Genomic DNA, 25,538 nt, shown 5'->3' on the forward strand with positions numbered 1-25,538 from the left:
GGCTCTTCTGCAGATGGACCTGCCAGCAGGTGGCCCCAGCCCAGCAGAGGAGGAGGAGGATCTAGGACAGTGTGCCCCAACCTGCTGGGGGCTCCAGGAACAGCCACCTACAGCTGGGTCACGTAGGACTGGAGGAGTAAGGTGGCGGGGTGAGAGGAAGTTTGACATTTCCCTAACATTCTATCCATTGTAAGAGGAAAGTCTGCCCCAATCTTTCCACTCAGCTGCATTCTTCAAACTCGAACGCATTTTGGAGCCTGACTGTGGGGAGATCTCATAGGGGCTGAGAAGCCCTCACAGGGAAATGTGGGAAGGAGCTGGACAACTTGTGACCCCTCTCGGGCTCTCACCCCAGGTGGGGAGACTGAGCCCAGGAGGGGCCAGCACAGCCAGCAGGCAGGTGAGGGCGAGGCAGACCTCCCTCGGGATCTCCCACCTCTGCTCTTGGAGGCCTGCACCCTCTTCTCATGGCCCCACAGACCCACCCCACCCGCCTCCAGGTGCCCTCTTTCCGAAGGGTCCTTCCACCCCTGAATCTGATGGGAAAGGCCCCAGCCAGGCTGGTTTCTTTTCTTCCATTCACAGCATGCAGGTCTCAGCACAGGCCTTGGGCTGCCTGGAGGCAGGGCTGTGTGCCCTGGAGGCCCCAGGGAGGTGCTTGGGACAGGACTCCATGATCAAGTTCAAGCTTTTAACTGCCAAACCCTAGCCTTGGCAAGGTAGGGGAGGAAGTGAATTTGAAGGCCTGGAGTCACTTTTGCCCACCTCCAACCTGCTCTTCCACCCCACAAGGGAGGTGCTGAGTCCTGAGGACCCAGCACCCACACCTTGTGACACTGAGCCGGTTCCTCTTGGGACCCAGCAGGCTCTAGCTCCAAGTTTTGGGTGACTGCCATCTGGGAGGAAGCAGCCTGGTATGCACGGATTGGCTGACTCAAGCCCAGCCCTCCCTAGTTAGAGGTCAAGCAGGGACCAAGACCCCAGGGGGAGGGTGGGGGAAGCGAGAGGTTTCGTGGGACTTGGTGCTCCAGGCAGAAGGTACCAGGCTGAGGCTGCTGGGCTGACTGGGTGGGGAAGGGTGCTGGCCAAGGCTGTGGTGGCTCCAGGGAGCAAGCTGGCCCCGGGGCAGCATGGTTTCCTTGTAACAGGAGCTCCTGGCAACCTTCCACTGGCTGATTCCTTTCAGCAGTTCTTCAGTCATCTTTCTTTCTCCTTTTTCCTTCCCTCTCTCTCCTTCTCCCCCTCTGTCTTTCTCTGTCTCTGTCTCTTCTCCTTCGTCCTCTGCATTTCCCTGGGTCTCCCCTCTCTCCTGAGAACCCATTCACCCACCTCTGAGCCCTCGCTTCCCTGTCCCCAGCACTCACCTGGCCCTCTGTGTCCCTGTCCCTCACACCCTCTGCCCCCTCCCTCTGTCTGTGAGCTGGTCTCTGCCTCTGAGCTCACCTATTCCTGCCCCCCAACCCGCCCCCTCCTTGGCCTCAGGAGTGCCCCCTCTGTCTGCCCTGCAGGATGTCACAGCTGAGCCTGTCCTGGCTGGCACTGGGGCCACTGGCAGCCTCCCCGTGGCTCCTCCTGCTGCTGCTGGGGACCTCCTGGCTCCTGGCCCGAGTCCTGGCCTGGGCCTACACCTTCTATGACAACTGCCGCCGCCTCCGATGTTTCCCAGAGCCCCCAAAGCGGAACTGGTTGTTGGGTCACCTGGGTCTGGTGAGTGTGGGCAGCAAAATGAGTCCTAGTCGTCAGGGTGGGTGGGCTCCCCGGGGGATTGGGAATGGAGCTCAGGTGCTGGGCTGAGTTCTAGGGCAGCAGAGAATCAAGGGGGCTCTCTTTCCTCACTCCCCACCAGGTCCATTCCTGTCCTCAGTGCACCTCATGCCCTGAAACCTTTCTTGCTTTTACCCTTCCTCACTCCGAGACTGCTCCAACTCCTGTTCCTGCCTGTCTCTCCCCACCAGTGCACCTCTGAGGGCTTCCCACAGCAGGCTGCAGAGAGCCAGGTCTACTGGTGTCCCCATAGTCCCCACCACCGGACCAGAGGCCTCCCTGTGTCCTCTCCCTGCCTGACCCATGTCTGTTGGCCTCAGGCCGGTGTCTGCTCCTCTCTGGGCCTCTGCTTCCCCAGAGGAATTAACTGTAACTTCTGCCATCCCTTCCCCCATGGGGACAGAGCTGGGCCACAGTCTCTCCTCCCCCTCCTCAGGCACTTCTCTTTTCTGGCCTTCTAACCCTGCCCACCATCCTCCTTCCTCTCTGTTTATCTGTGGGCCCCATTGCCCAACTGGGATCAAAGTCTACCACTCCACCTTTCAGAGGGAATCACTCTGGCCTCTGCCCTCAAGACCAAGCTCCCTGGAGGGGGCTCTTGCCCACCCCCAATTCCTGGTCTTCTCCCCAGAGATGTGTTGTCCATGCTGCACCCTCCCCCTATTGCCACAGTCACACTTTGGAGTTTGTCATCACCTTTGAAGGCTCTACCTCCAAAGCCACTGACCTGAGTGCTGCATCCTCTGAGCAGAAGCCCCTCTTCCTCCTAGCTTCTTTCTTCTTCTTCCTCTCCCATCTAAGTCCCTGCCAGGGTTCCCAGTCCCTTCTCCATCCCTGACCAACTGCTTCCTTCTGACTCCACTTCCTTGGATGCATTTAGCTTGGATGCCACCCATTGCACATGGGCTGAAGTCTCTTGCCACTCGAGCTTTCCTTCACAGCCCTTTGGAAAAGCTTTGCCTGTTTGAGCTCAATCACCACGTTGTCTGATTGGTGCTCCATGATGATGCTAGAGAAGGTCGTGAAATGGGACAGAAGGGTGACAGCTAACCTCCCACCCGCCCATTTCCAGTGCACTGCAATCTGCACAAAACCTCCTGTCTGCTTGCTTGGCTCTCTCCTCACGGACAGGCTTGTCTTCCTTTGTTGCCTCCGTTTCCCCACCCGATCCCGTCTGGCCCACCCCCATCATGCTCCTGTGAGGGGCATGTGAACTCCAGGTCCCTCAGTCCCATCTCGTCCACCTCCAAGCGACTCTGACCTTACTCACCACTCTGCTACCTTAGAACCTCTTTGTTTTCTTGGTTCCAGTTTGAGTCCCTGTCCTAGTCTTTCTTGACTGCTCTGTGACTCTGTCTGTAGTTGTGGCTCCTCCTTCACGGCACCTTTCCATGTAGGAATCCCCCAGAGTCCTAACCCCTCCTTTTTCTCCCAAGGCCGCCTCCTTATCCAGGGCTCCAGCTCCTGAGTAGACAGACCATCAGTCCCCGCTGCATAAGTGAATTCCAGGGTCATGTTTCCCCTGAGTCTGAGGCTGTGTGTTCAGCCCCTTCCTCCCCTCCTCACATGGGGATCTCATAAATACCTCATTCCCCCAAGACAGAATCTGAATTATGGCTCCATTCCCAACTCTGCCTCTGCCCTTAGTCTAGTTCATCCTTCCAGTTGCCCACTTCCCACCCTTTAGGGTCTCCTGGCCCCTCTCTTCTCTCACCTGTACATCTGGTCCTTTGTCACACCTGGCTGTGTCGCCTCCACAATCTCTCCTCAGCCTGTCCCCTCTCTGCATCCTCCTGCCACCCCCAGTCCCATCCACCACCATCTTTCTTCGGAAGCCTCTCCCAGCTCACTCTCTGGTCTCCTCATTTTGGCTCTTGTTTCCTATTATCCTCTCTCTCTTTAGGGTTGGAGAGATTTTTCTGAAATTTAGTTGAGATCATGCCTCTTCTTGGTTAAAAACTGTTTGATGACTGCCCATCACTCTGGAGATAAAGACTAAATTTTGCCTGCCCTTGCTGACCCCATCTACACGCGCCCCCCGCCAGCTCCTGCTCTATTGCTCCAGTGAGTCAAGCCCCTCCTACCCCAGGGCCTCAAGGCCCTCCTACCCCAGGGCCTGGCTCATACTGCTCTTTTGACTGGAAGCACTTCCCTTTCTGTCAATTCCTGGTTGATTCCTCCTCATCCTCCCACTTGCAGCTGAAATGTAACTTCTTTATGGAAATTGTTTTTGACTCCCAGACCTTGACCTCTGACTTGGTCCTGCTCACACTTAAACAGTTAATTGACCAATTATTTATTATCCATCTCACCTATTAGGTAATGGCCCTGGGGGGTAGACACAATATCTACAGTGTCCATACACTTAATGAATGTTTGATGATGTCATGGTGGAGGCCATGTTCTGGGCCTGGGTGAACTTGCAATCACCTCCTTTGGTCTTCCAAGGCCAAAGCTGATGAGCAACCACGTCCTCTCCTCTCTTCCCCACTCCTCCTGCCAGCTCATCACAGAACTGGAGGTTCCAGGCTCGTCCTGAAGGCGGGCTGAGATTCTGGTTCTTAGAATGATTTCAGCGAGCCCTGGAGTCAGAGGGAGTGTTAGAAAGTTACCGCAGCTCTGACTCCCCCTCCAAGGGCTTGGGCATGGAACATGGCCTTAGGTGCTCTTCCCTTCTCCAGTCCTACTTGCTGTGTGACCTCAGCTAAGTTACTCTTCCTCTCTGGAACAATCCCATCAAATGCTTCAGGGTCCTTGGAGAGCTGGGAGCAGGTCACAAAGTGAAAACAACTTATGTTCACCTGCCTAGAGCACCTGGGGTATTTGTCAGGCTCTGATGGGGCATCCTGAGGGACTGGAGAGGATGCCTCATGAGGAGAGGATCCATCCTCCTTCCCTTTTTAGGTGACATGGCTTCAGTTTCTCATTTGTAAATGGTACGATGAATGGGTACGTCCATAGCTTCAGGAGAGATAGATAGACAGGATATACTGTGAGAGATGATGGATAGATGATGTATAGACAGATAATAGAAAAACAGGTGATGGATGGATGGATATATATACAGATGACTAGACGATGGATGAATAGATAGATTGTGAATGGATAGATGATAGATGATGGATGAATAGACTGATTGATAGATTGATAGATACAGATAGATGATACATATATAGATGAATGATAGATTGATAGATAGAGATGATAGATGAATAGGTGATAGGCAGACACATGCATAGAAGCAGGAGATAGATGCATGTGCACTGTGTATGTACTATTTACCTGTCTCTCTCTGTGTTCTTCTCTGTCCTTCCCTCACTCTCTCTGTTTCTCTCTTTATTTGCCCTTATTTCTCTGTCCATCTCTCCAACTCTCCATCAGTGTCTCCTCATCTCCGTGCCCTCCATGACTCCCCATCACCCTCACAATCAATCTCCTGCCTCTACCCACTCACTGTTCCTTGCTTGATCTGCTCCCTTCTCTGCCTCTCTCTGCCATTTACCCATTTCACTCCAGCTGCACTGAACTCCTTCCTGCTGCTCACAGCCAGGTGCTGGCTCTCTCACCTCCAGACCTTGAGTAATCTACCTCTTTCCATCCATCCATTATCTATCTATCTATCTATATCTATCTATCTATCTATCTATCTATCTATCTATCTATCTACTATCTATCTATCATCTCTCTCTTTCTGTTTCATCTACCTAAAGAAACAGAGAAATAAAAAGAGAGAGGGGACAGGGAAAGACATAGGTAGATAGGCACAAGAAAAGACAGAGGCCAACAGACAGAAGCTGACATAGTGAGATGGAGACAAGTGTAGACCAATAATCCAGGCAGAAGCAGTTAAAGGAGTGAGTGGGGTGTGGTGGTTAGGGAGTACAGTGGAAAGCTGTGGCCCTCTTCCAGGCCTTGCCTCATCCCCATTAATTCACAGGTGAAGACCAATGAGGAGGGCTTGCAGCTGATAGAGAAACTGGGCCACTACTTCCGTGACATTCACCTTTGGTGGCTTGGACCCTTCTACCCTGTCCTGCGGCTCATCCACCCTAAGTTCATTGCCCCTCTGCTCCAGGCCCCAGGTATCTCTCTCAGGAGCCCCCAACCCCTTCCCTTGCTTCTGTTCCTAGCCCTTCCCACCCCTAGAGAGACCAGGTTGAGTAGGAGGATGGGGCAACATTGACAGAGACCATAGCTGGGACTCTCACCTGCTGGGTGACTCTGGGAAGGTCCCTGGCTCTCTCCAGTTGCCAAAGTGTCTTTCAGTTTGAGTGATGGAGTCTCATCATTGTTGGTCTAAATAAAGAAGGGAGATCTATTGACTGAAAAGCTCAGGGAGGACTGTCCTGAGGCACACCTGGATCCAGGTCTTAAAGAATGCCATTGGAAATGGGTCTTCATCTCAGAGTTCTGTGTTACTCTGCACTGGTTTCACCCTTGTGCTAGTGAAAAGGCATCCCAGAGCTCACCTGCCCTGGAAAAGGGAGCTCATTTCTTACAGACCCAGGGAAAATGAAAGGATTCCTTAAATTGACCTGGCTTGGGTTACAGGGACCAGTTCCTTATCTAATCACTGTGACCTAATTGCCCAGGCTCGGGGCCATATGCCTAGCTCTGGAGTGAAGGCTGGATTGGCATGGCCACCCTCCTGACCACTTGAATTGAGAGCAGAGAAGGGGAGGGACTCTGGACAGGCCAATCCCAGATGTCCATCTACCAACATCCTTGCTAGATGGGCACTTCCTGGGTGAGAAAACTGAGGTTCAGAGAGGCATAGTGACTTCTCAAGGCCACAGAGCATGCAGAAGCTTCTCCTTAGTTCTGTCTTTTCTCAGTTGCCCTCCCTAGCTGCCCTTGATGGGAGGGACCCTAAGCTAGAAGGTGATTTGGGATGGGAAGACAGATAGCCGGCCTATTGTGGGGGAACATCCACCAGACCCCCAGGTTGGTTAACTGTGTCTGGTTGGCCTTGGGGTGTGTTCTAGAAGGAACAGTGGCAGCTCTTCATGGTGAGAAGGGCAGCATCCCCTGGTCTCTTTAAGGACAGAAGAGCCCCTGAGCTAAGCACGTACTGCTGAGTGAGAACCCTATGGAGGAGAACATGAGAAAGCCTGGGTCACCCCTGAGCTATGATGGGACAGTAATGAACCGTATTTAAGTCCTGTTTGTGGGACACACTGAGGTCATGCAAGATGGTTTTTTGTCCATGTCAGAGCATGTCATGTTATGTCAGGCCATGACACACATGTTGGGGACATGTCAGGGCATGTTAACACATGTGTTGTGTTGGATATCCCAAGAGATGTCAGATAGTTCTTGGGAAGATTGCTGTCTGAGGTCCCTGTAAAGGCATCTAGTAGAGCGCTGGGCTCTGCTCTGGTGTGTAGAACATGTTGAATCATGTAGGAACCATGTCAAGGTGTGCTGGGCATATCATGCCATGTTGGGGTACATCTAAGCATGTAGGGGTATGCCTTTGGGATCTGGTCTCCCCTTGCCTCCGCCTTCCTTATTATTTTCTCTGCCTTTGTCCCATTTCTGCTATGCTGGACTTGGAGAGGGAATGCTATTCCTGGCTAGGTGCCTCCTCCCCTCTCCAAAAGTCTCTCTCCTCCCCCTCTGCATGGTCCCTGATGGTCCTCATTCATGTCAGCCACTGTTGCACCTAAGGATAGACTTTTCTACAACTTCATGAAGCCTTGGCTGGGTGAGTAACTAGGGATGAAGGGGATTGGGGCATCCTTGGGGGACCAGGGGAAGGCATTGCCCTTGCCCACTCCCTGTGGCTGCCTCTACTAGGGGATGGGCTTCTGCTGAGTGCTGGTGACAAGTGGAGCCATCACCGTCGTCTGCTGACACCTGCCTTCCACTTTGAAATCTTGAAGCCCTACATGAAGATTTTCAACAAGAGTGCAGACATCATGCACGTGAGTCTCTTCAACTCAGGGTCCCAGTTGAAGCCTTGGGAAAGTGGCTGGGGGTTGGCCCCAGACACATCGTCTGGAGTCCCGGCTCTGTTGGATGGTTTTGGGGCCAATGAGTTTCCCCTCTAAGCCTCGGCTTCCTCATCTGTAAAATTGAAATAATAATCCCTTTTAAATGGTGGTGGAGATGACGTAATGAATCCTGTTCCTGGCACTAGTGGTCAGAAAGCTTTAGTTTCTAGTCTGCTCCCTGAAGCCCTCTAAATTCAAGGTGGTAACAATAAATATTGAATAGTAGCCTTTTCCACATAACATACCACCTTAAAACTCATGGACTTGAAAAAATTAGTATTTGTTATTGCTCATGAGGTGATGGATCAGTTGAGTGGTTCTTGTCTTGGCTGGAATCACACAATGTCTGGGGTCTTGATGGGGTTTGGTAGACAGCTCTGCTGATTCAGGCACAGATCCATCTCATGTTTGAGGCTTGACCAGCTGTTGGCTGGTCTAGGATGGCCTTCGTCATACAACTGGACTCCTGCATTTGCTTTTCATTTTCTAGTAGGCTAGCCTGGACTCTTTGCATAGTGGAAACTATATTCCAAGAGAACAAGTAGAAACATGTAGTAACTCTTGAAGCCCAGTTTCAGAATTAGCACACCATCATTTCCATCTTCTATTGGCTGAAGCATGTTGATATCCAGCTCAAATTCAATAGGTGATAAAGAGGTTCCACCTCCTAATGGAGGAACTGCAGTGTCTCATTGAAAAGGATGAGGATATAGGGAGGGACAAAAAGAAGGGAAATATTTTTGCAGTCACCTACCACTATGATGATGATGAAGATGATGATAATAGCTAACAATTACTTACTTAACATTTACTGTACATTAAAAAATGATGTGCTGGTTCTATGGCATATGTTGTATAATTTGTAGAGATGATTATTGTTTATTATTTTTTTAATTATTTAAAAATATATTTTATTGATCATACTATTATAGTTGTCCCATTTTCCCCCCACTATTCCCCTCTGCCCAGCACCCCACCTCCCACCAGCATGTCCATGGGTTGTACATATAAGTTCTTTGGCTTTTCCATTTCCTACACTATTTTTAACCTCCCTCTGTCTATTTTGTGCCTATAAATTATGCTTCTTATTCCCTGTACCTTTCTCCCCATTCTTCCCTCTCCTCTTACATGCTGATGACCCTCCATATGATCTCCATTTTTGTTATTCTGTTCCAGTTCTAGTTGTTTGCTTAGTTTTTTTTAAGTTCAGTTGTTAATAGTCATGTTCTCATCATTTTACTGTTCATATTTTTGCTCATCTTCTTTTTCTTAGATAAGTCTCTTTAACATTTCATATAATAAGAACTTGCTAATGATAAACTCCTTTAACTTTACCTTGTCTGGGAGGACTTTATCTGCCCCTTTATCTGATCCATTCTAAATGATTGCTTTGCTGGATAGAGTAATCTTGGATGTAGCTTCTTGCCTTTCATGACTTTGAATACTTCTTTCCAGCTCCTTCTTGCCTGCAAGGTTTCTTTTGAGTAGTCAGCTGATAGTTTTATGGGAACTCCTTTGTAGGTAACTGTCTCCTTTTCTCTTGCTGCTTTTAAGATTCTCTCCTTCTTTTTAACCTTTTTAAAAAATTTTATTTTAATCATTGTTCAAGTACATTTTTCTGTCCTTTATTCCCATTCCAGCCCACCCCTTCCCATCTCTCTGCCGTTTCCACCCCCCCCCCCCAGTTTTTGTCCATCTGTTTTTTATAACCAAATGGGTTCCTGTAAACCCATGTAAGGATGGGTTCCTGTAAGAATGGGTTCCCATTCTTCCCTGAAATTCCCTCCCCTGTTCCCTCTGGTCATTGTCAACCTGTCCTCTATTTCAGTGTCTTTGACTATATTTTGCTTGTTTCTTTGTTTTGTTGTTTAGGTTCCTGTTAAAGGCGAGATCACATAGTATTTGTCTCTCACCTCCTGGCTTATTTCACTTAGCATAATGCTTTCCAGCTCCATCCATGCTGTTGCAAAGGTAGGAGCTCCTTCTTTCTTTCTGCTGCATAGAATTCCATGGTGTAAATGTACCATAGTTTTTTGATCCATTCATTTACTGATGGGCACCTAGGTTGCTTCCAGCACTTGGCTATTGTAAATTGTGCTGCTATGAACATTGGGGTGCATAGGTTCTTTTGGATTGGTGTTTCAGGGTTCTTAGGATATAGTCCCATCAGTGGAATTGCTGGGTCAAAAGGCAGGTCCATTTTTAGTTTTCTGAGGAAGTTCCATACTGTTTTCCATAGTGGTTGTACCAGTCTGCAGTCCCACCAACAGTGCACTAGGGTCCCCTTTTCTCCACAACCTCTCCAACACTTGTTTGTTGCTTTGTTTATGATGGCCATTCTAACTGGTGTGAAGTGGTATCTCATTGTGGTTTTAACTTACATGTCTCTGATAGCTAGCAATATTGAACATCTTTTCATGTGTCTGAATCCTCTGAGAAGTCCTCCTTGGAGAAGTGTCTGTTCAAGTTCTCCTTGGAGAAGTGTCTGTTCAAGTCCTTTGCCCATTTTTTAATTGGATTGCTTGTCTTCTTAGAGTGGAGTTGTATAAGTTCTTTGTATACTTTGGAGATTAAACCCTTGTCTGAGGTATCATTGGCAAATATGTTTTCCCATACAGTTGATTCTCTTTTTATTTTAATACTGTTTTCTTTAGCTGTGCAGAAGCTTTTTATTTTGATGATGTCCCATTTGTTTATTCTTTCCTTTATGTTCCTTATTCTAGGGGACATGTCAGTAAAAATGTTTCTGCATGAAATATCTGAGATTTTCCTGCCTATGTTCTCCTCTAGGATTTTAGTGGTGTCACAGTTTATATTTAAGTCTTTTATCCACCTTGAATTTATTTTTGTGTAAGGTGTAAGATGGTGCTTGAGTTTCATTTTTTTTTTTTTGCACATAGCTGTCCAGTTCTCCCAACACCATTTGTTGAAGAGGCTATTTTTACTCCATTTTATGTTGCTGCCCCCTTTGTCAAATAGTAATTGACCATAGAGACTTGGGTTTATTTCTGGGCTCTCTGTTCTGTTCCATTGGTCTGTGTGCCTGTTTTTATGCCAGTACCAGGCTGTTTTGATTACAGTGGCCTTGTAATATAGTTTAGTATCAGGTATTGTGACCCCTCCTACTTTACTCTTCTTTCTCAAAATTGCAGCAGCTATTTGGGGTCGTTTATGGTTCCATATAAATTTTTGAAGTGTTCACTATGTCTGTGAAATATACCATTGGTACTTTAATAGGTATTGCATTGAATGTGTAAATTGTTTTGGGTAGTATGGACATTTTGATGATGTTAATTCTTCCAATCCATGAACACGGTATATGTTTCCATTTGTTTGTGTCTTCCTTGATTTCTTTCTTCAGTGTTATGTAGTTTTCTGATTACAGGTTTTACCTCTTTGGTTAGGTTTATTCCTAGGTATTTTATTTTTCTTTTTGCTATATCAAATGGGATTTTTTTCTTGATTTTTGCTTCTGCTGTTTCATTGTTGGTGTGCAGAAATGCCTTTGATTTCTGGATATTGACTTTGTATCCCGCTGTTTTGCCAAAGTTATTTATTAGGTCGAGCAGTTTTTTGGCCGAGTCTATAGGATTTTCTATGTACTATCATGTCATCTACAAACAGTGACAGTTTTGTTTCTTCCTTTTCCTCCAAAGGATTTGGATGCCTTTTATTTCTTCTTCTTGTCTGATCACTGTGGCTAAAACTTCCAGTACTATATTGAAAAGAAGTGGTGAAAGTGGACAGCCTTGTCTTGTTCCTGATCTTAGCAGAAAAGATTTTAGTTTTTGCCTATTGAGTATGATGTTGGCTGTAGGTCTCTCATATATGGCCTTTATTATGATGAGGAATGCTCCCTCTATTCCCACTTTGCTGAGTGTTTTTATCATAAATGGGTGCTGTACCTTATCGAATGGCTTTTTCTGCATTTATTGATATGACCACATGATTTTTGTCTTTGCTTTTGTTTATGTGATGTATTACATTTACTGATATTGTGCCATCCTTGCATCCCTGGGATGAATTCCCCTTGGTCATGGTGTATGATCTTTTTAATGTATTGTTGGGTGTGGCTTGCCAATATTTTGTTGAGGATTTTAGTGTCTATGTTCACCAGCGATATTGGCCTGAAGTTTTCTTTCTTTGTTGTGTCTTTATCTGGTTTTAGGATTAGGATGATGCTGGTTTCATAAAAAGAGTTTGGGAGTCTTCCATCATTTTGGATTTTTTGGAATAGTCTGTGAAGGATTGGGGTTAGCTCTTCCTCAAATGCTTTGTAGAATTCTCCTGTGAAACCATCTGGTCCAGGGCTTTTGTGTGTTGGGAGTTTTTTTATTACTGCTTCAATTTCATTTGCTGTTATTGATCTGTTCAGGCTTTCTGCTTCTTTTTCATTGAGTTTTAAAAGATTACATTTTTTGAAGAAATTTGTCCATTTCACCTAGGTTTTCAAATTTCTTGGCATACAGTTCTTTGTAGTAATTTCTTACAATCCTTTGCAATCCTGTGGTATCAGTTGTAATCTCTCCTCTTTCATTTCTGATTGTGTTTATTTGGGTCTTCTTTCTTTTTTTCTTGATGAGTCTGCTTAAAGGCTTATTGATTTTGTTTATCTTTTTAAAGAACCAGCTCTTGGATTCATTGATCCTTAGAATTGTGCTTTTAGCCTCTAGGTCATTTAATTTTGCTCTGATCTTGGTTATTTCCTTCCTTCTACTTGCTCTGGGCAGTCTTTGTTGTTGTTCCTTGAGTTCTTGTATACATAGGGTTAGGTTGTTTGTTTGAAATGTTTCTATTTTTGGGGGGTAGGCCTGTATTGCTATCAACTTACCTCTCAGGATTGCCTTAGCTGGGTCCCATAAGTTTTGGGTTGTTGTGAGTTCATTTTCATTTGTTTCCAGAAACTTTTTGATTTCTTCCCTAATTTCATTCTTGACACATTCATTGTTTAATAGTATGCTATTTAATCTCCATGATTTTGAGTGTTTTGGGTTTTTTCCCTTGGGTTTGGTTTCTAGTTTCAGTCCCTTGTGATCCGAGAAAATGCTTGGTATGATTTCAGTTTTCTTGAATTTGTTGAGGCTTGTTTTGTGTCCTATCATGTGGTCTATCTTTGAAAATATTCCATGTGCATTTGAAAGGAATGTATATTTAGCTTCTTTGGGATGGAGGGCTCTATATATATCAGTTAAGTCCATTTCATCTAGGGCATTGTTCAATGCCATATCTTCGTTGATATTTTGTTTGGAAGATCTAGGACTATGATTCCATTTTTGACAGTGGGGTGTTAAAGTCCCCCACTATAATTGTGTTGCTGTCAATATCTTTCTTGAAGTCCTCTAAGATTTTCTTTATGTATTTGGGTGCTCCTATGTTAGGTGCATATATGTTTACAATGTTTATGTCTTCTTGGTGGGTTCTTCCCTTGAGTATTGTGAAGTGACCTTCTGGGTCTCTCTTTATGGCCTTTCTTTTTGAAGTCTATTTTGTCTGATATGAGTATTGCTACCCTGGCTTTTTTTTTTCCCTGTCTGTTTGCTTGGAAAATTTGTTTCCAGCCCTTCACTTTCAGTCTGTGTAGGTCTTTTATCCTGAAGTGGGTCTCTTGTAGGCAGCATATGTATGGGTCATGTTTTCTTCCATTCAGCTATTCTATGTCTTTTGATTGGAGTGTTTAATCCATTTATGTTTAAGGTTATTATTGATAGGTACTTATTCATTGCCATTTACATGTTTGTCTCTCTCTCTCTCTCTCTCTCTCTCCCTTCCTTTCCTTAAAGCGGTCCCTTTAGTATCTCTTGCAGAGCTGGTTTGGTGGAGGTGTATTCTTTCAGACTTCTTTTGTCTTGGAAGCTTCTTATTTGGCCTTCTATCTTGATTGAGAGCCTTGCTGGGTAAAGTAGCCTTGGTTGCAGACCTCCGGTTCTCATTACTTGAAATATTTCTTGCCATTCTCTTCTGGCTTGAAGCGTTTCCACTGAGAAGTCAGCTGCTAGCCTTATTGAGGCTCCCTTGTATGTTACTTCCTGTTTCTCCCTTCCTACCTTTAAGATTCTCTGTTCGTCTTGAAATTTTGCTATTTTTAATTATGATGTGTCTTGAGGTGGGCCTCTTTGGGTTCCTCTTGATTGGGACTCTCTGTGTTTCCTGGGTTTGTGTGACCTTTTCTCTCATCAAATTAGGGAAGTTTTCCATCATTACTTTTTCAAATAGATTTTCTATCCCTTACTCTTCTTCTTCTCCTTCTGATATCCCTATTATATGGATATTATTACGTTTTGTATTGTCTTGCATTTCTCTTAGTTCCTCTTCATTCTTTCTGAGTCTCTTTTCCTTTTCTTGCTCTGTCTGCATGTTTTTTTCTACTTTGTCCTCCAATTCACTGATCCGATCTTCTGCTTCATTGATCCTGCTTTTCATTCCTTCTAATGTGTTCTTCAGTTCAGAAATTGTATTCTTCATTTCCTCTTGGCTCTTGTTGATAGTTCCTATTTCCTTTTTCATGTTGATACAGTTTGCAGTGAGTTCATTGTAACTTCCCTGTAATTTCTTGTAGCTCATTGTGAGCTCGTTGAGCTTCCTGATAATCATTGCTTTGAACTCAATATCTGATAGTTGAGTTGCCTCTATTTCATTTAGCATTCTTTCTGAGGCTTCCTTCTTTCCCTTAATTTGGGGATTGTTTCTTTGTCTTCTCATTGATTGTGAGACTCCTCTTGTTAGCCTCTGTCTCTTAAATTGATCTGTTCTGGTTCCCTGGGTTTATAGTGTGAACTTCTGTGGTAGAATACCTGTGAGATTCAGTGGTGCAGTTTCTTTCGGGTATCCTGGTGTCCACAGCTTCCTTCTATTCTTTTTCGTGATCAATTAGAGGGGTAAGGCAAAATGGTTTAGGACAGCAACAGAGTATTCTATGATACTTACAGTAGCAGCCAGTAGAGAAGAGATAGGAGATCCTTTGGTTATGTATAGTGTTAACCGTGATCTTCCACCCAACTAGCCACTTTTTAGAAAGGATGGAAAGAAGATAAGACTCTTATTGGGGAGGGAAGGATTGTGAGTTGTATCTAGAAAGCAGTGAGGCTGTGGGAGGTCAGATTCTGAGACAGAGTGAGAGTAAAGAATAGTAGATAGATGTAGTGTGTGAGAGAATAGAGTTAACCACTACAGTAATAGAGTTTGGGAAACTGCAAAGTGGGCTGAGATCTGGGAGGGGTGTTGTGTAGTATTTACAATTATATGGAATAGGTCTTATTTACAGTAATATTAGAGCAACAATCATATGACAGAATCTATGAGATCTAGATAACAAGAATAGGGAGTAGAACCTTGAGTAGTGTACTAATGGAACACAAATGAAGGACAGTAAATTAGCAATACACTATGAATGAGATAACAGGGGAAACCTATCAAATGATAACAATATAAGCAGCCAAGCAAAGAAGACTATACAGAAAGAAGAGGAATACCAAAATACTATTAAAATTAAAAATGTAAGAATAATGAAAAAAAGGTAATACAAATATGCAATAACTTGCAGGTTCAAAAAAAAGGAAAAAAGCAGAAGATGGAATGAAGAAGAGATAAATTTGGAAAGGAAGGAATAACACTAGAGTGAAAGAAAGAGAAGCATAAGACATTGAGAGAATAAAAATAATAAGAATTAAAAAATAAAAAGTTACTTAAAAAAGATAAAATCAAACAAACAAAAAAACCTCTTGTTGGTTTCTAACTGGCCACAACAGCTTTTCTGGTCTTGCTGGCTTCAGCAGGCTAAGGGGCGATTGGAATCGCTTTTCTTCCTTCCCAGTCAGAACTCAGTCAGTCTCTGAAGTACTGTCCCCAGGGCTAGCCATGTGGTCTCCCCAGAGCCAGTCTGTTGCCTCTCCTCAGGGCCCTGGGTGTGGGTCTGGGCACTCCTAAGCATGGTCTTGGAGCTCACCGCTGCGGGCTCAGGGATCCTGCTGAGCCGAGCCTTTTCCGGGTTCACAGTGTGAGCTTTGGGGATCCTGAGGGGCGCGCACTTCCCTTGGAGTTCATGGCCTGGGCACCGGGGATCCCGTGGAGCACCCGTGCCTTTTCTGTGTTCAGGGCTGTGGGGTCTGGGTCTTCCACAAAACCACACTATCTCCAGGTTGGGGGCACAGGCACATGGCCAGGCCACCCTTGGTCGCACAGGCTGTGGCTCACCAGGGCTATGCGTGGGTGCTCGCAGCCCCTGTGTGATTGTCTCTCAGTCCTCACTCCCCTCTCTGTGTCTTCAAGCAAGGAAGTGCTTGAATCCTTGCTGCTCTGTGCTGCTCAATCCTTGTTTGGACAGGGAGGGAGCGGTTGACCCAGCTCTCTCCCCAGTGCCCTGAGGCAGACCCAGAAGCACCGGGCCTGGGAGCTGCAACCTCCCTGGTCCTCAAGCTGATCCCTAGGCCCTTATTTTCCTGAAGCAGTCTCCTTACTGTCTGGTTTTTCAATGTCCGCTATAATTTTTTATCTCCAATTTTCATAAATGTTGTGATGTTGTTGGCTTTTTGCTCTGTTCCTCTGTAGATTGGTTAGTTTTTCTCCTGCGTGTAGGAGGAAGTGGAATCTGCTCCCTCCTACCACACTGCCATCTTCCAAGTCCCTTCTTTTTAATTTTGAGTAATGTAATTTTGATGTGGCTTGATGTGTGCTTCCTTGGGTCAAAATTCTTTGGGACTGTAAGCTACCTGGACATCCTGGAAGTCTATTTCCTTTGCCAGATCGGAGAAGCCCTCCTTTATTATTTTCTCAAATAAGTTTTCAATTTCTTGGTCTTCCTCTCCTCCTTCTGGCACCCCTATGATTTGGATGTTAGAACGTTTGAAGTTGTCCCAGAGGTTTCTAAGCCTCTTCATTTTTTTGTATTCTTATTTCTTCATTCTGTTCTGGTTGAATGTTTATTTCTTTTCTTCTAAATTGTTGATTTGAGTCCTGGTTTCCTTCCCTTCACTCTTGGTTCCCTGTTTTTTTTTCCCTTTATTTTACTCTGCATAACCTTCACTTTTCCTTCTATTTTGTGACCATATTCAACCATTTCCGTGAACATCCTGACTACCAGTGTTTTGAATGCTGCATCTGATAGGTTGCAGCTGATAGGTTGGCTATATCGTCATCACTTAGTTCTATTTTTGGAGCTTCAATCTATTCTTTCACTTGGGCCATATTTTTTTTTGTCTCTGTGTGCCTGTTACATAGTAAAGGACAGAGCCTTAGGTATTTGCTAGGGTGGGGCAACTCACTCCATGTGTTGTGGCACTGTATGCGGGGGAGAGATCAGAGAGGGAACAACTTGCTCATCTCTTGCCCAGCTTTCAGTCACTTTCCCCACTACCCACAAGCAAATTGGTCCCTTCTGGTGCCGATTCCAGATGGGTGAGCTTGTGTATGTTCTAGGACCTGTGTTTCTCTCCAACAACTCTCCTGTGAGGCTGGGAGTTTCTCCCACCACCACAGCCTCCACAGATTTTTACAGCCAGACATTTTGAGGCTTTATTTCCCTGCACTGGAATCCTGCATTGCATGGTGTGTCTCACTCTCCAGTTCTTCTTCCTGGTTCATCCACATGTAAATGTGGGACCACCTGGTTTGCCAGCCGCTGCCTTGCCACGTGTCCCCTTTGCCCTGGCTGCTCACCTCCACCCCTACTACCAGTTTGAATGAATGTTTCTTCTTTAACTCCTTAGTTGTCAGACTTCCATACAGTATGACTTTCTGGCAGTTCTGGTTATTTTTTGTTTTTAAATTTGTTGTTGTCCTTCTTTTGGTTGTGGGAGGAGGCAAAGTTACCTACATCTCCATCTTGGCCAGAAATAATGAGATGATTATGATTGCCACTTGTAGGTGATAGAACAGAAGGTCAGAGGGTTTGGGGAGCTTGCCTGAGTTCACATAGCTAAGGAGTGAATTTTGAGTGGTTGATCAGAAATTTTAACCTAGCTTGTCTGACACCAAAACAGGTCCTCTTAACTTCACTGAAAATTTGACAGATGGAGCCCAGAGGAGGGCAATGACCTTGAACCCAGGTCTTCTGACTCCCAGCCATGAATCTTCATGTCTTAAGAGCAACAGATTCCACTCCCACTCACGCCCAGTCCTTCCTGGGGATGGGTGCCTGGGGCAGAGGACCAAAAGGCAGGTCTGGGGGAGTCCATTTAGGTGGCTGGGCTGGAGGAAGGGCTCAGGGAAGGCCCTGCTCTGTCCCCTTCTCTGTCCAGGCCAAGTGGCAGCGCCTGGCCTCAGAGGGCAACACCCGTCTGGATATGTTTGAACACATCAGCCTCATGACACTGGACAGTCTGCAGAAATGTGTCTTCGGTTTTGACAGCAATTGCCAGGAGTGAGTCTCTGCCCAGAACCTGAGAACATGAGCCATAAATCAAAGGGAGTAGATGGAGGGAGGACTGACTAGGGTAATCACAAGGGCCTTTCTGGAGGAGGTGGGTCAGAGCTGGACACTGAAGGACAAGGATGGGGAAAGAGAAAGAGTGATCCCTTCAGGTAGGTAGAAATGTTTGCTAAGAGCCAGAAGACTGGACTGAGCAGAGTGTCTGTACCAGTGAGGAGACATCTTGGAAATGAGGTGGGAGAGCTTGGCAGGGGATAGATATTTGGGCCATTGAAAAGCCAGGCAAAGAGGTATGAACTTTATCCTGAGGTTTCCAGGGAGCCATGGCAGGTGTTTGAGCAGAGGAAGGTTTTGGCTCTAAGCTGAGCTCTAGAGTCTAGAGATGACTGACTGTTGTGTACACACAGGATGCAAGGAGAGAGTGAAGAGGAGGACTGAGTTTGGTGGAGAAAATGGGACATATTTGAGAGAAGCCAAGGAAGAATGGGCAGGGCCAGATAGTGCAAAGGGGAGAGAGGGGATGAGCATGATGCCTAAGCTTTGTCCTGCAGCCTAGGACATGAGGAAGCTCAGAGAGATGGAAGCATGTGTGGAGAGCATCCTTTTCTGGATCGAATGTGGTCTTGAGCTCTAGCTGGGAGGACCTCCCAAGATATCATGTGTGTTAAGGAGCTGCTTTTTCTGGTCTTTCTTGCAGGAATCCCAGTGAATATATTGCTGCCATCTTGGAGCTCAGTGCCCTCGTGACAAAACGGAGCCAGCAGATATTCTTGCACATGGATTTCCTGTACCAACTCACCCCTGATGGACGGCGCTTCCGCAGGGTTTGCAACCTGGTGCACAACTTCACGGACGCCGTCATCCAGGAGCGGCGTCACACCCTCATCAGTCAGGGTTCTCATGACTTCCTCAAAGCCAAGGCTAAGACCAAGACTTTGGACTTCATTGATGTGCTCCTACTGGCCAAGGTGGGCTTCTCTGGGATCTGAATTCAAGAGGTAGAATGGACACTGATTTCAAATGTCAGATCGAAGAACCTGGACTTGAAGCAGAGGGCACTACGGAGCCATTCAGGGTGCTTGAGGAAGGGAGGAATGGGTCTGAGATAAGCTGTGGCCATGACTGTGTAGAAGGCTATCTGGAAGGAGTAAACAGGAGGCAGGAGACCAGGAAGGACACATGTGGGGTGAGTTCTGGAGCTGATGAGGGAAGGATCCTGCTTGGATGACAGAGCTTCAGGGACTGTTTGAGGTTAGACACAGACACCCTCAGGGCCACTGTGATCCAAGGCATCTTTCCCTTTCTTAAGGATGAAGATGGGAAGAAATTATCAGATGAGGACATCAGAGCTGAGGCTGATACTTTCATGTTCGAGGGTAAGGGTCCCAGGGTGGGACCACAGAGGGGATGGGTCTCCCCATCACAGGGACTTGGCAGGTGGACCCTGGGCCACCCCCATCCAGCCCAATCCTCCCCACCCTCCCTGAGGGTTTTAACATAAGGGTGCTACCCACCTCTGGTGTGGAAGCAGCCCAGACTCCCAAGCCTGTCTGCCTGCCTCTCAGGCCATGACACCACAGCCAGTGGCCTGTCCTGGGTCCTGTACAACCTCGCACGGCACCCAGAATACCAGGAGCGCTGCCGGCAGGAGGTGCAACAGCTCCTGGGGGACCGGGAGCCTAAAGAGATTGAATGGTGAGTGCAGGTTCTCATGGCTCTTCCTGAGCCCCCACCACCCCGACATTGGCTGTGCTCCCGAAGTGGGGAAGAGGGAAGTTCTTTGTTGCTGTTGATTCTGTCACTCTGTCATCCCATTTGGTGTGAATGGAAGCAGAGTTGGGAGGCAGGGTCTGGTATCCAGCTTGGATGGCAGGGGAAATTTGCCAGCTTTAGAGACAGAAAGATCTGAGTGTCCCCATTTATTGTCTCACTAACTTGCTATGTGACTTTAATAAAGTCAGTTTTCCTTTCTGAATGCCACTCTTCTCCTCTGCAAATTGTGTGTGTGTGTGTGTGTGTGTGTGTGTGTGTGTGTGTGTGTCTGAATCTCACGCCCACAGGCTGCTCGAAGAATTGTGACAATGTGTATAAAGCAGAGGCCACCCAGCCTATGTTCAGTAAATGAACTTCTCCCCTCCCTTGCATTTCTGCCTGGTGTTGCAATCTTTCTCCAAAGACCCCCACTCCCCTTATTTGTGCTTTTTTTCTAATGACCACCTAATAGTCTATTTCAGGGATTCCCAAGATGTCTTCAGGGGTAAAAAGTTATCCATCATTCGTTCAGTAAACATGGCTGCACTGCCTGCCCTTTCCCAGCTCAGCATCCAGTCCTGATTGGGTCCTACCTGGGCAGGGCTGGGGCTGAGAGGAAAGGAGGTGAGACTGGGTAGCAAAACAGCAAATATGATTCACCACAGGGAGTGAACAGTGCTCCTGACCAGGGGGAGTGCTTGTGCAAAGGGCAGGACAGAAGCATGCAAGAGTGAGCCTGGCATGTTTGGGAGGGAGTAAAGGTGGCTGGATCCTTGTAACATCTGCAGTGTGAAGAATCAGAGGGGTCCCCAATGAGGCTGAACTGGTCATGGAAGCCCCCCTGAGAGTGCTTTGGAAACCATGTTAGGAGTTTCCAACAGTGTCACTTCAGTTCTTCTGGGAAGTTGATGTTGGATAAAAGATAAAAGTGGGCAGGGATGCTGCCATTAGGGTCCCACATTGGGCAGAAATAATCAGGCAGCAGTGGCCATGTGCTCAGTCATCGGCTAGGGGCTGTCCAGGTGAGTGTGGCCTTGGTGTGAATGCTGCAGCAGTGCCCACAGACCCTACAGGGGAGGCTGTCAGCCAGCTGTTCTTGTGGCTGCACAGCAGACTCTTTCTCGAAGGGAAAGCCATGACTAACGTCGGCCAATGAAGAGCCATGGGAGGTGTCTGAGAAGGGGAGAGACAGGTCAGATATGGGCGTTAGAAATATCTCCCTGTGACTACAAGGACAAACTGGAGTGTATGAGCTGGGGCCTGGGGACCCGGGGTCCAGATTCTGGGCCAAGTTCTGAAGGGTGGAAAGGAGATGTTAGGCTGGACAAACACTTTGCAGGTGGTGTCCTCCACCTCTAGGCTTACCTCAGCACCACTGTCCTGTAATGTGGAGAAACGTTTCTCTCCCATCTTCAGAAAATTGCACACTTGGTGAAAACTCAAATAGTATAATGTGAAATGGTTGACAAAGACTATAAAAGTTCATCTTTTTTCCTCCCAGTTTTGTTGAGCTGTGATGGACATATGACACTGTGCAGGTTTAAGGTGCACAATGCGGTGACATGATGCGCGTGCACAAGGAGTACAGTGAGGTTAGCTGACACACTCATCACCTTGTGCAGGGAGTAGATGAGGATCTAGTTCTTTTCATTTCCACATCATCAGTTGTATGAGCACCTCCCAGCAAACTGTCTGTCCATTTCCTAGGGGTTTGTGGGGCCTCCTTTACTGGATGCTCAAATTTCACCTGTTTGCATGTGGTCTCCAAGCTCTCTACTCTGCTCCATACGTCTGTTTTCTTGTTCTTGTGCAATACCACACAGCGGTTTGGTTTTTTTCTTTTTAATTACTGCTCTTTTGTGATGGGTCGTAATATTTGGTAGATTGAGTTCCCTTTCTTTGATCTTTTATTTTTATTTTTTAAAAGATTTTATTTATTTATTTATTTTCAGAGAGAGGAGAAGGGAGGGAGAAAGAGAAGGAGAGAAACATCGATATGAGAGAGAAACATCAGTTGGCTGCCTTTTGCAGGCCCCAACCTGGGACCCCACCTGCAACCCAGGCATGCATCCCAACCGGGAACTGAACCAGTGACCCTTCAGTTCACGGGCCGGTGCTCAGTTCACTGAGCCACACCAGCCAGGGCTGATCTTTTCTTTTTAAATTGACCTAGCTCTTAATGGACTTTAATTTTTTCAAATTGAATAATATAACCAAGTTCCAAACACATGCACACACACACACACACACACACACAAAGTAGATTTTTATTGGAGTGCATTAAATATTGATTAATTTAGACTGAACTGGCACTTTTACATTAGGTCATCCCAACTTAGAGTACAGAGCGGATCTTATTTATTCAAATACCCTTTTAAGTCCATGATAAAGATGTTTATATTTTGGTAATTATACAATTTAAAAGAATTGTATGCAATGGTATAAATGCTTTTAAGACTGCCCTGTGACTGTTGTGTTTTGCTCAGAAACGATTCTAAAAACACCAGCCTACATTTTCTTCTAGCAAGTTTTGTGATTTTGACTTTCTAATGCTTAAGTTTGGGGTTCATCTAGAATTTATTTTGTTATAGGAGAGAGGGTCAGAATGAGGTGGGAAGAGGATCTTCTGGGGCAGGAGGACATGGGGTAGGTTGGTGGGGAGAGGGTGTCTATTTGTTTAAGGTAGGTATGAGTTTGGGGATATTTGACCCATCTGGAATTTATTTTGTTACAGAGAGAGAACCTCATGGAGCTGGTGGGGGCGGGTCTCGGGTTTGCTCCCTGGGTAACTGCTGGGCTGTTCCTTAGGGAGGACCTGGCCCAGCTACCCTTCCTGACCATGTGCATCAAGGAGAGTCTGCGCTTGCACCCTCCAGTCACGGTCATCTCCCGCTGCTGTACCCAGGACATTATGCTGCCTGATGGACGTGTCATCCCCAAAGGTAATGGAGATGACAGGGGGAGGAGGGAGGTAGTCCTGCCAACCTGGGCCTCGTCCTGACGGCCCCCTCCCCCCACCCCAGGAAACATCTGTGTCATCAGCATCTTTGGAGTTCATCACAACCCCTCAGTCTGGCCGGACCCTGAGGTGCTGCCCCTTCCTTCTTGGCATCCTGGGACCCGGTGATGGGGCGGGATCCAGACCCGGGAAACCAGACACTCCCCCTCCGTTGTATCTACATGTCTTTTTGGGGGATGGCTGTGCGTTCTGCGAAACCCCATCTAGCAGGCCCGCCTTTCTTCAACCCCAGGTATACAACCCCTTCCGCTTCGACCCAGAAATACCCCAGAAGAGGTCACCTCTGGCATATATTCCCTTCTCTGTGGGGCCCAGGTGAGGCCCGCGGGTGTCGAGTGGGGATGGGGTGTGGACGGTTGGGCTCAGCTCACCTGCCAGTCCGCACGGGGGTCCCAGGCACGGTTAACCCCCTTCGCTACCGCTGCGGGCGGGCGTAGGGTGGGGTACGGCGTCCAGGGCCCGGTCCCGGGCGAAATCGGAGGCCCCACGCCCTCCCTCGCGCACGCAGGAACTGCATCGGGCAGACGTTCGCCATGGCCGAGATGAAGGTGGTGCTGGCGCTCACGCTGCTGCGCTTCAGAGTCCTGCCTGACGATGCGGAGCCGCGCAGGAAGCCCGAGCTGATTCTGCGGGCAGAGGGCGGACTTTGGCTGCGGGTGCAGCCGCTGGGCACGGGCGCTCAGTGACACCCCCGGCCCCCCATCACCGCCCTGACCCCACACACGTCCCTGTGCAGAGTCCCGGGGGATGGGGTGGGAAACTGTGCTGTGACTGCTGCCCCAGCCTCCCTGCGGCCCCCCAGCGCGGGGGCGGGGCCGGTGGAGGGGGCCAAGGTTTCTCTGAGCCTGAGACCCTGTCTGCTTCTCCTGCCCACCACAGGGCCCCACGCTGATTGCGGATTTTCCTAGGGTCCAAGCAGGGGCTTTGTAGTGCGGGTAATGGGGAAACATGGCAGGTGTCTGAGCAGGAGAGGGACCAGATTTAAGGATGGGCTTTAAGAGTACATTTGAGACTGAGTCACACAGGAGAACCCATAGCAATACTACACTCTGGCCACCCTAACCTCCGTTCTGATCTCCTAATATACCCAGTCTTTCGTCACCTCTCAATCTTTCCCAGTGTCCCTATGGTCACTGTTACAATGTCTCCTTAAAGATGAGGATCACCTTGCATCCTGGGGACAAGACTGTTTAAGGAAAGTGGAGGGGGTACCTAGAAGCAGGCAGGGTCAGATGACCCTGGATCCACCACAGCCTGGACTTTGCTCCCCAAATCACAACCCCAGTCTGCTATTTGCTGACTGTTTAGCTCCAGGAACATGGTGTCCCTCTCTGAGCCTCAGTTCCTTTATTAACCAATAGGGGCCACTTCATGCCCTGTTGGGGGTCTGAATAAGCAAGCACGTGCCACGTGACCCAGCCATCGTCTGGTAGACTTCAGTCCTTAGTGAGGATTCATTTCCTCCCTTTCCCTTCTTTCTTGCATCACGCTCCACATTTTAAATTTAAAAAAAATCTTAAAAGTTAACTTTAAATTTTGGGAAATGTGGCACCCTGCTGTTAAAGGAGACTATAAAACAAAACCCCCAAAATGTTAAGAAAAAGAACAAATGCTAAAAAAGAAAGCTATCAGTAGAAGATTCAGTAATTTAAAATATCCATTGTTACATCTGAGAAGTTACAAGGATCTTTGATGCAAAGCTGGCCTGAAGCTAGGAACTGGGAAAAAACTCTTTTTTTCTCTCCCCTCCCCCCAGAGATGCATGGCCTGGACTCCATTCTCACCCACCAGGGGTGTGCAACCTTTTGTTGTCTCTGGGCCACACTGGAAGAAGAGTTGTCTTGGGCCACACATTAAACACACAGACACTAACAAAAACAAAAAAAAAATCCCCATGTTTTCAGCAAATGTAGGATTTTGTGTTGGGCTGCATTCATAGCCCTCCTGGGCCGCATGCAGGCTGCTGGCCATGGGTTGGACGCCCCTGGCCCCTAGTTGTTCCAGGACACGGAGGTCTCCTGGGTCTGCAGCAGCTGAGAGGAAGACAGAAGGGGGTCTCAATTCTCTTCATTAATTTGGGTGTCTTTGTTTTTTTCTCATGTGTGTCTTGAAGTTTTCATCACAGACATCCTGTACATATTTCGTTAGATTTGTAACAGCCTGTGAACGTCTCTCCTGTGCCATTGCCCCTTAGCAAGGAGGGGGATCCAGGAGGGAAAAAAGCCATGGGCTTGGGTCAGAGGGCCAGGGGCAAAGCCCAGCTTTGTAACTCTTCAGTGATGTCACCTTGGGTGAGTAACTTGCCCTTTCTAAGCCTCCTGTTCCTTTCCGGTAAAACAGAAATAATAAAAGGCCAGTGGGGACTGGAAGAGCAAGGCTGCCTGTGTGTTTTGATTTGGGTTACCCGGAAGCAAACTCTAATGCAAAGACTTGAGTGCAAATACCTTACTTAGAGGTGATCCTGAGACACGAATTCAGCTGCAAGTGGCTTCTTTGGGAGGTGGTCCCAAGAGATGCCTGTAGGGCAGTGGGCAGGGGAGACAGGGAGGGGAGACAGCAGAAAACATGTGCTTTAGAAAGGAAGTTCCCACTGTGGGCATCTGGAGCTCAGTCCCTCTGGGGACATCTGGGGAAGAGCAGAGAA

The 25,538-nt window shown here is 47.3% G+C and overlaps 1 protein-coding gene across 1 annotated transcript; it reads left to right on the top strand.

Moving 5' to 3' along the window:
• The first annotated feature begins 963 nt into the window (after positions 1-963).
• On the top strand, positions 964-25,269 carry LOC123828434 (cytochrome P450 4F3-like). The gene is made up of 13 exons (XM_045853394.1): positions 964-1,038; positions 1,509-1,707; positions 5,702-5,846; positions 7,418-7,471; positions 7,564-7,691; positions 17,993-18,114; positions 18,821-19,091; positions 19,433-19,499; positions 19,689-19,818; positions 22,684-22,817; positions 22,899-22,963; positions 23,127-23,209; positions 23,403-25,269. The coding sequence occupies exons 2-13, from the start codon at positions 1,510-1,512 to the stop codon at positions 23,578-23,580; spliced, it is 1,575 nt and encodes a 524-aa protein (XP_045709350.1). The 5' UTR covers positions 964-1,038; position 1,509; the 3' UTR covers positions 23,581-25,269.
• Positions 25,270-25,538: the final 269 nt, after the last annotated feature.

The sequence above is a fragment of the Phyllostomus hastatus genome, unplaced genomic scaffold (assembly GCF_019186645.2).
Source record: "Phyllostomus hastatus isolate PE091 unplaced genomic scaffold, TTU_PhHast_1.1 phas_contig_98, whole genome shotgun sequence".
Taxonomy (NCBI): Eukaryota; Metazoa; Chordata; class Mammalia; order Chiroptera; family Phyllostomidae; genus Phyllostomus; species Phyllostomus hastatus.

Excerpts from the sequence above, each read along its gene's own strand:
- LOC123828434 (XM_045853394.1), top strand. The coding sequence starts at position 1,510 with ATGTCACAGCTGAGCCTGTCCTGGCTGGCACTGGGGCCACTGGCAGCC. Across the intron at positions 19,819-22,683 it reads GAGCCTAAAGAGATTGAATG|GGAGGACCTGGCCCAGCTAC; the intron begins GTGAGTGCAGGT and ends GCTGTTCCTTAG. Across the intron at positions 22,818-22,898 it reads TGGACGTGTCATCCCCAAAG|GAAACATCTGTGTCATCAGC; the intron begins GTAATGGAGATG and ends CCCCCACCCCAG.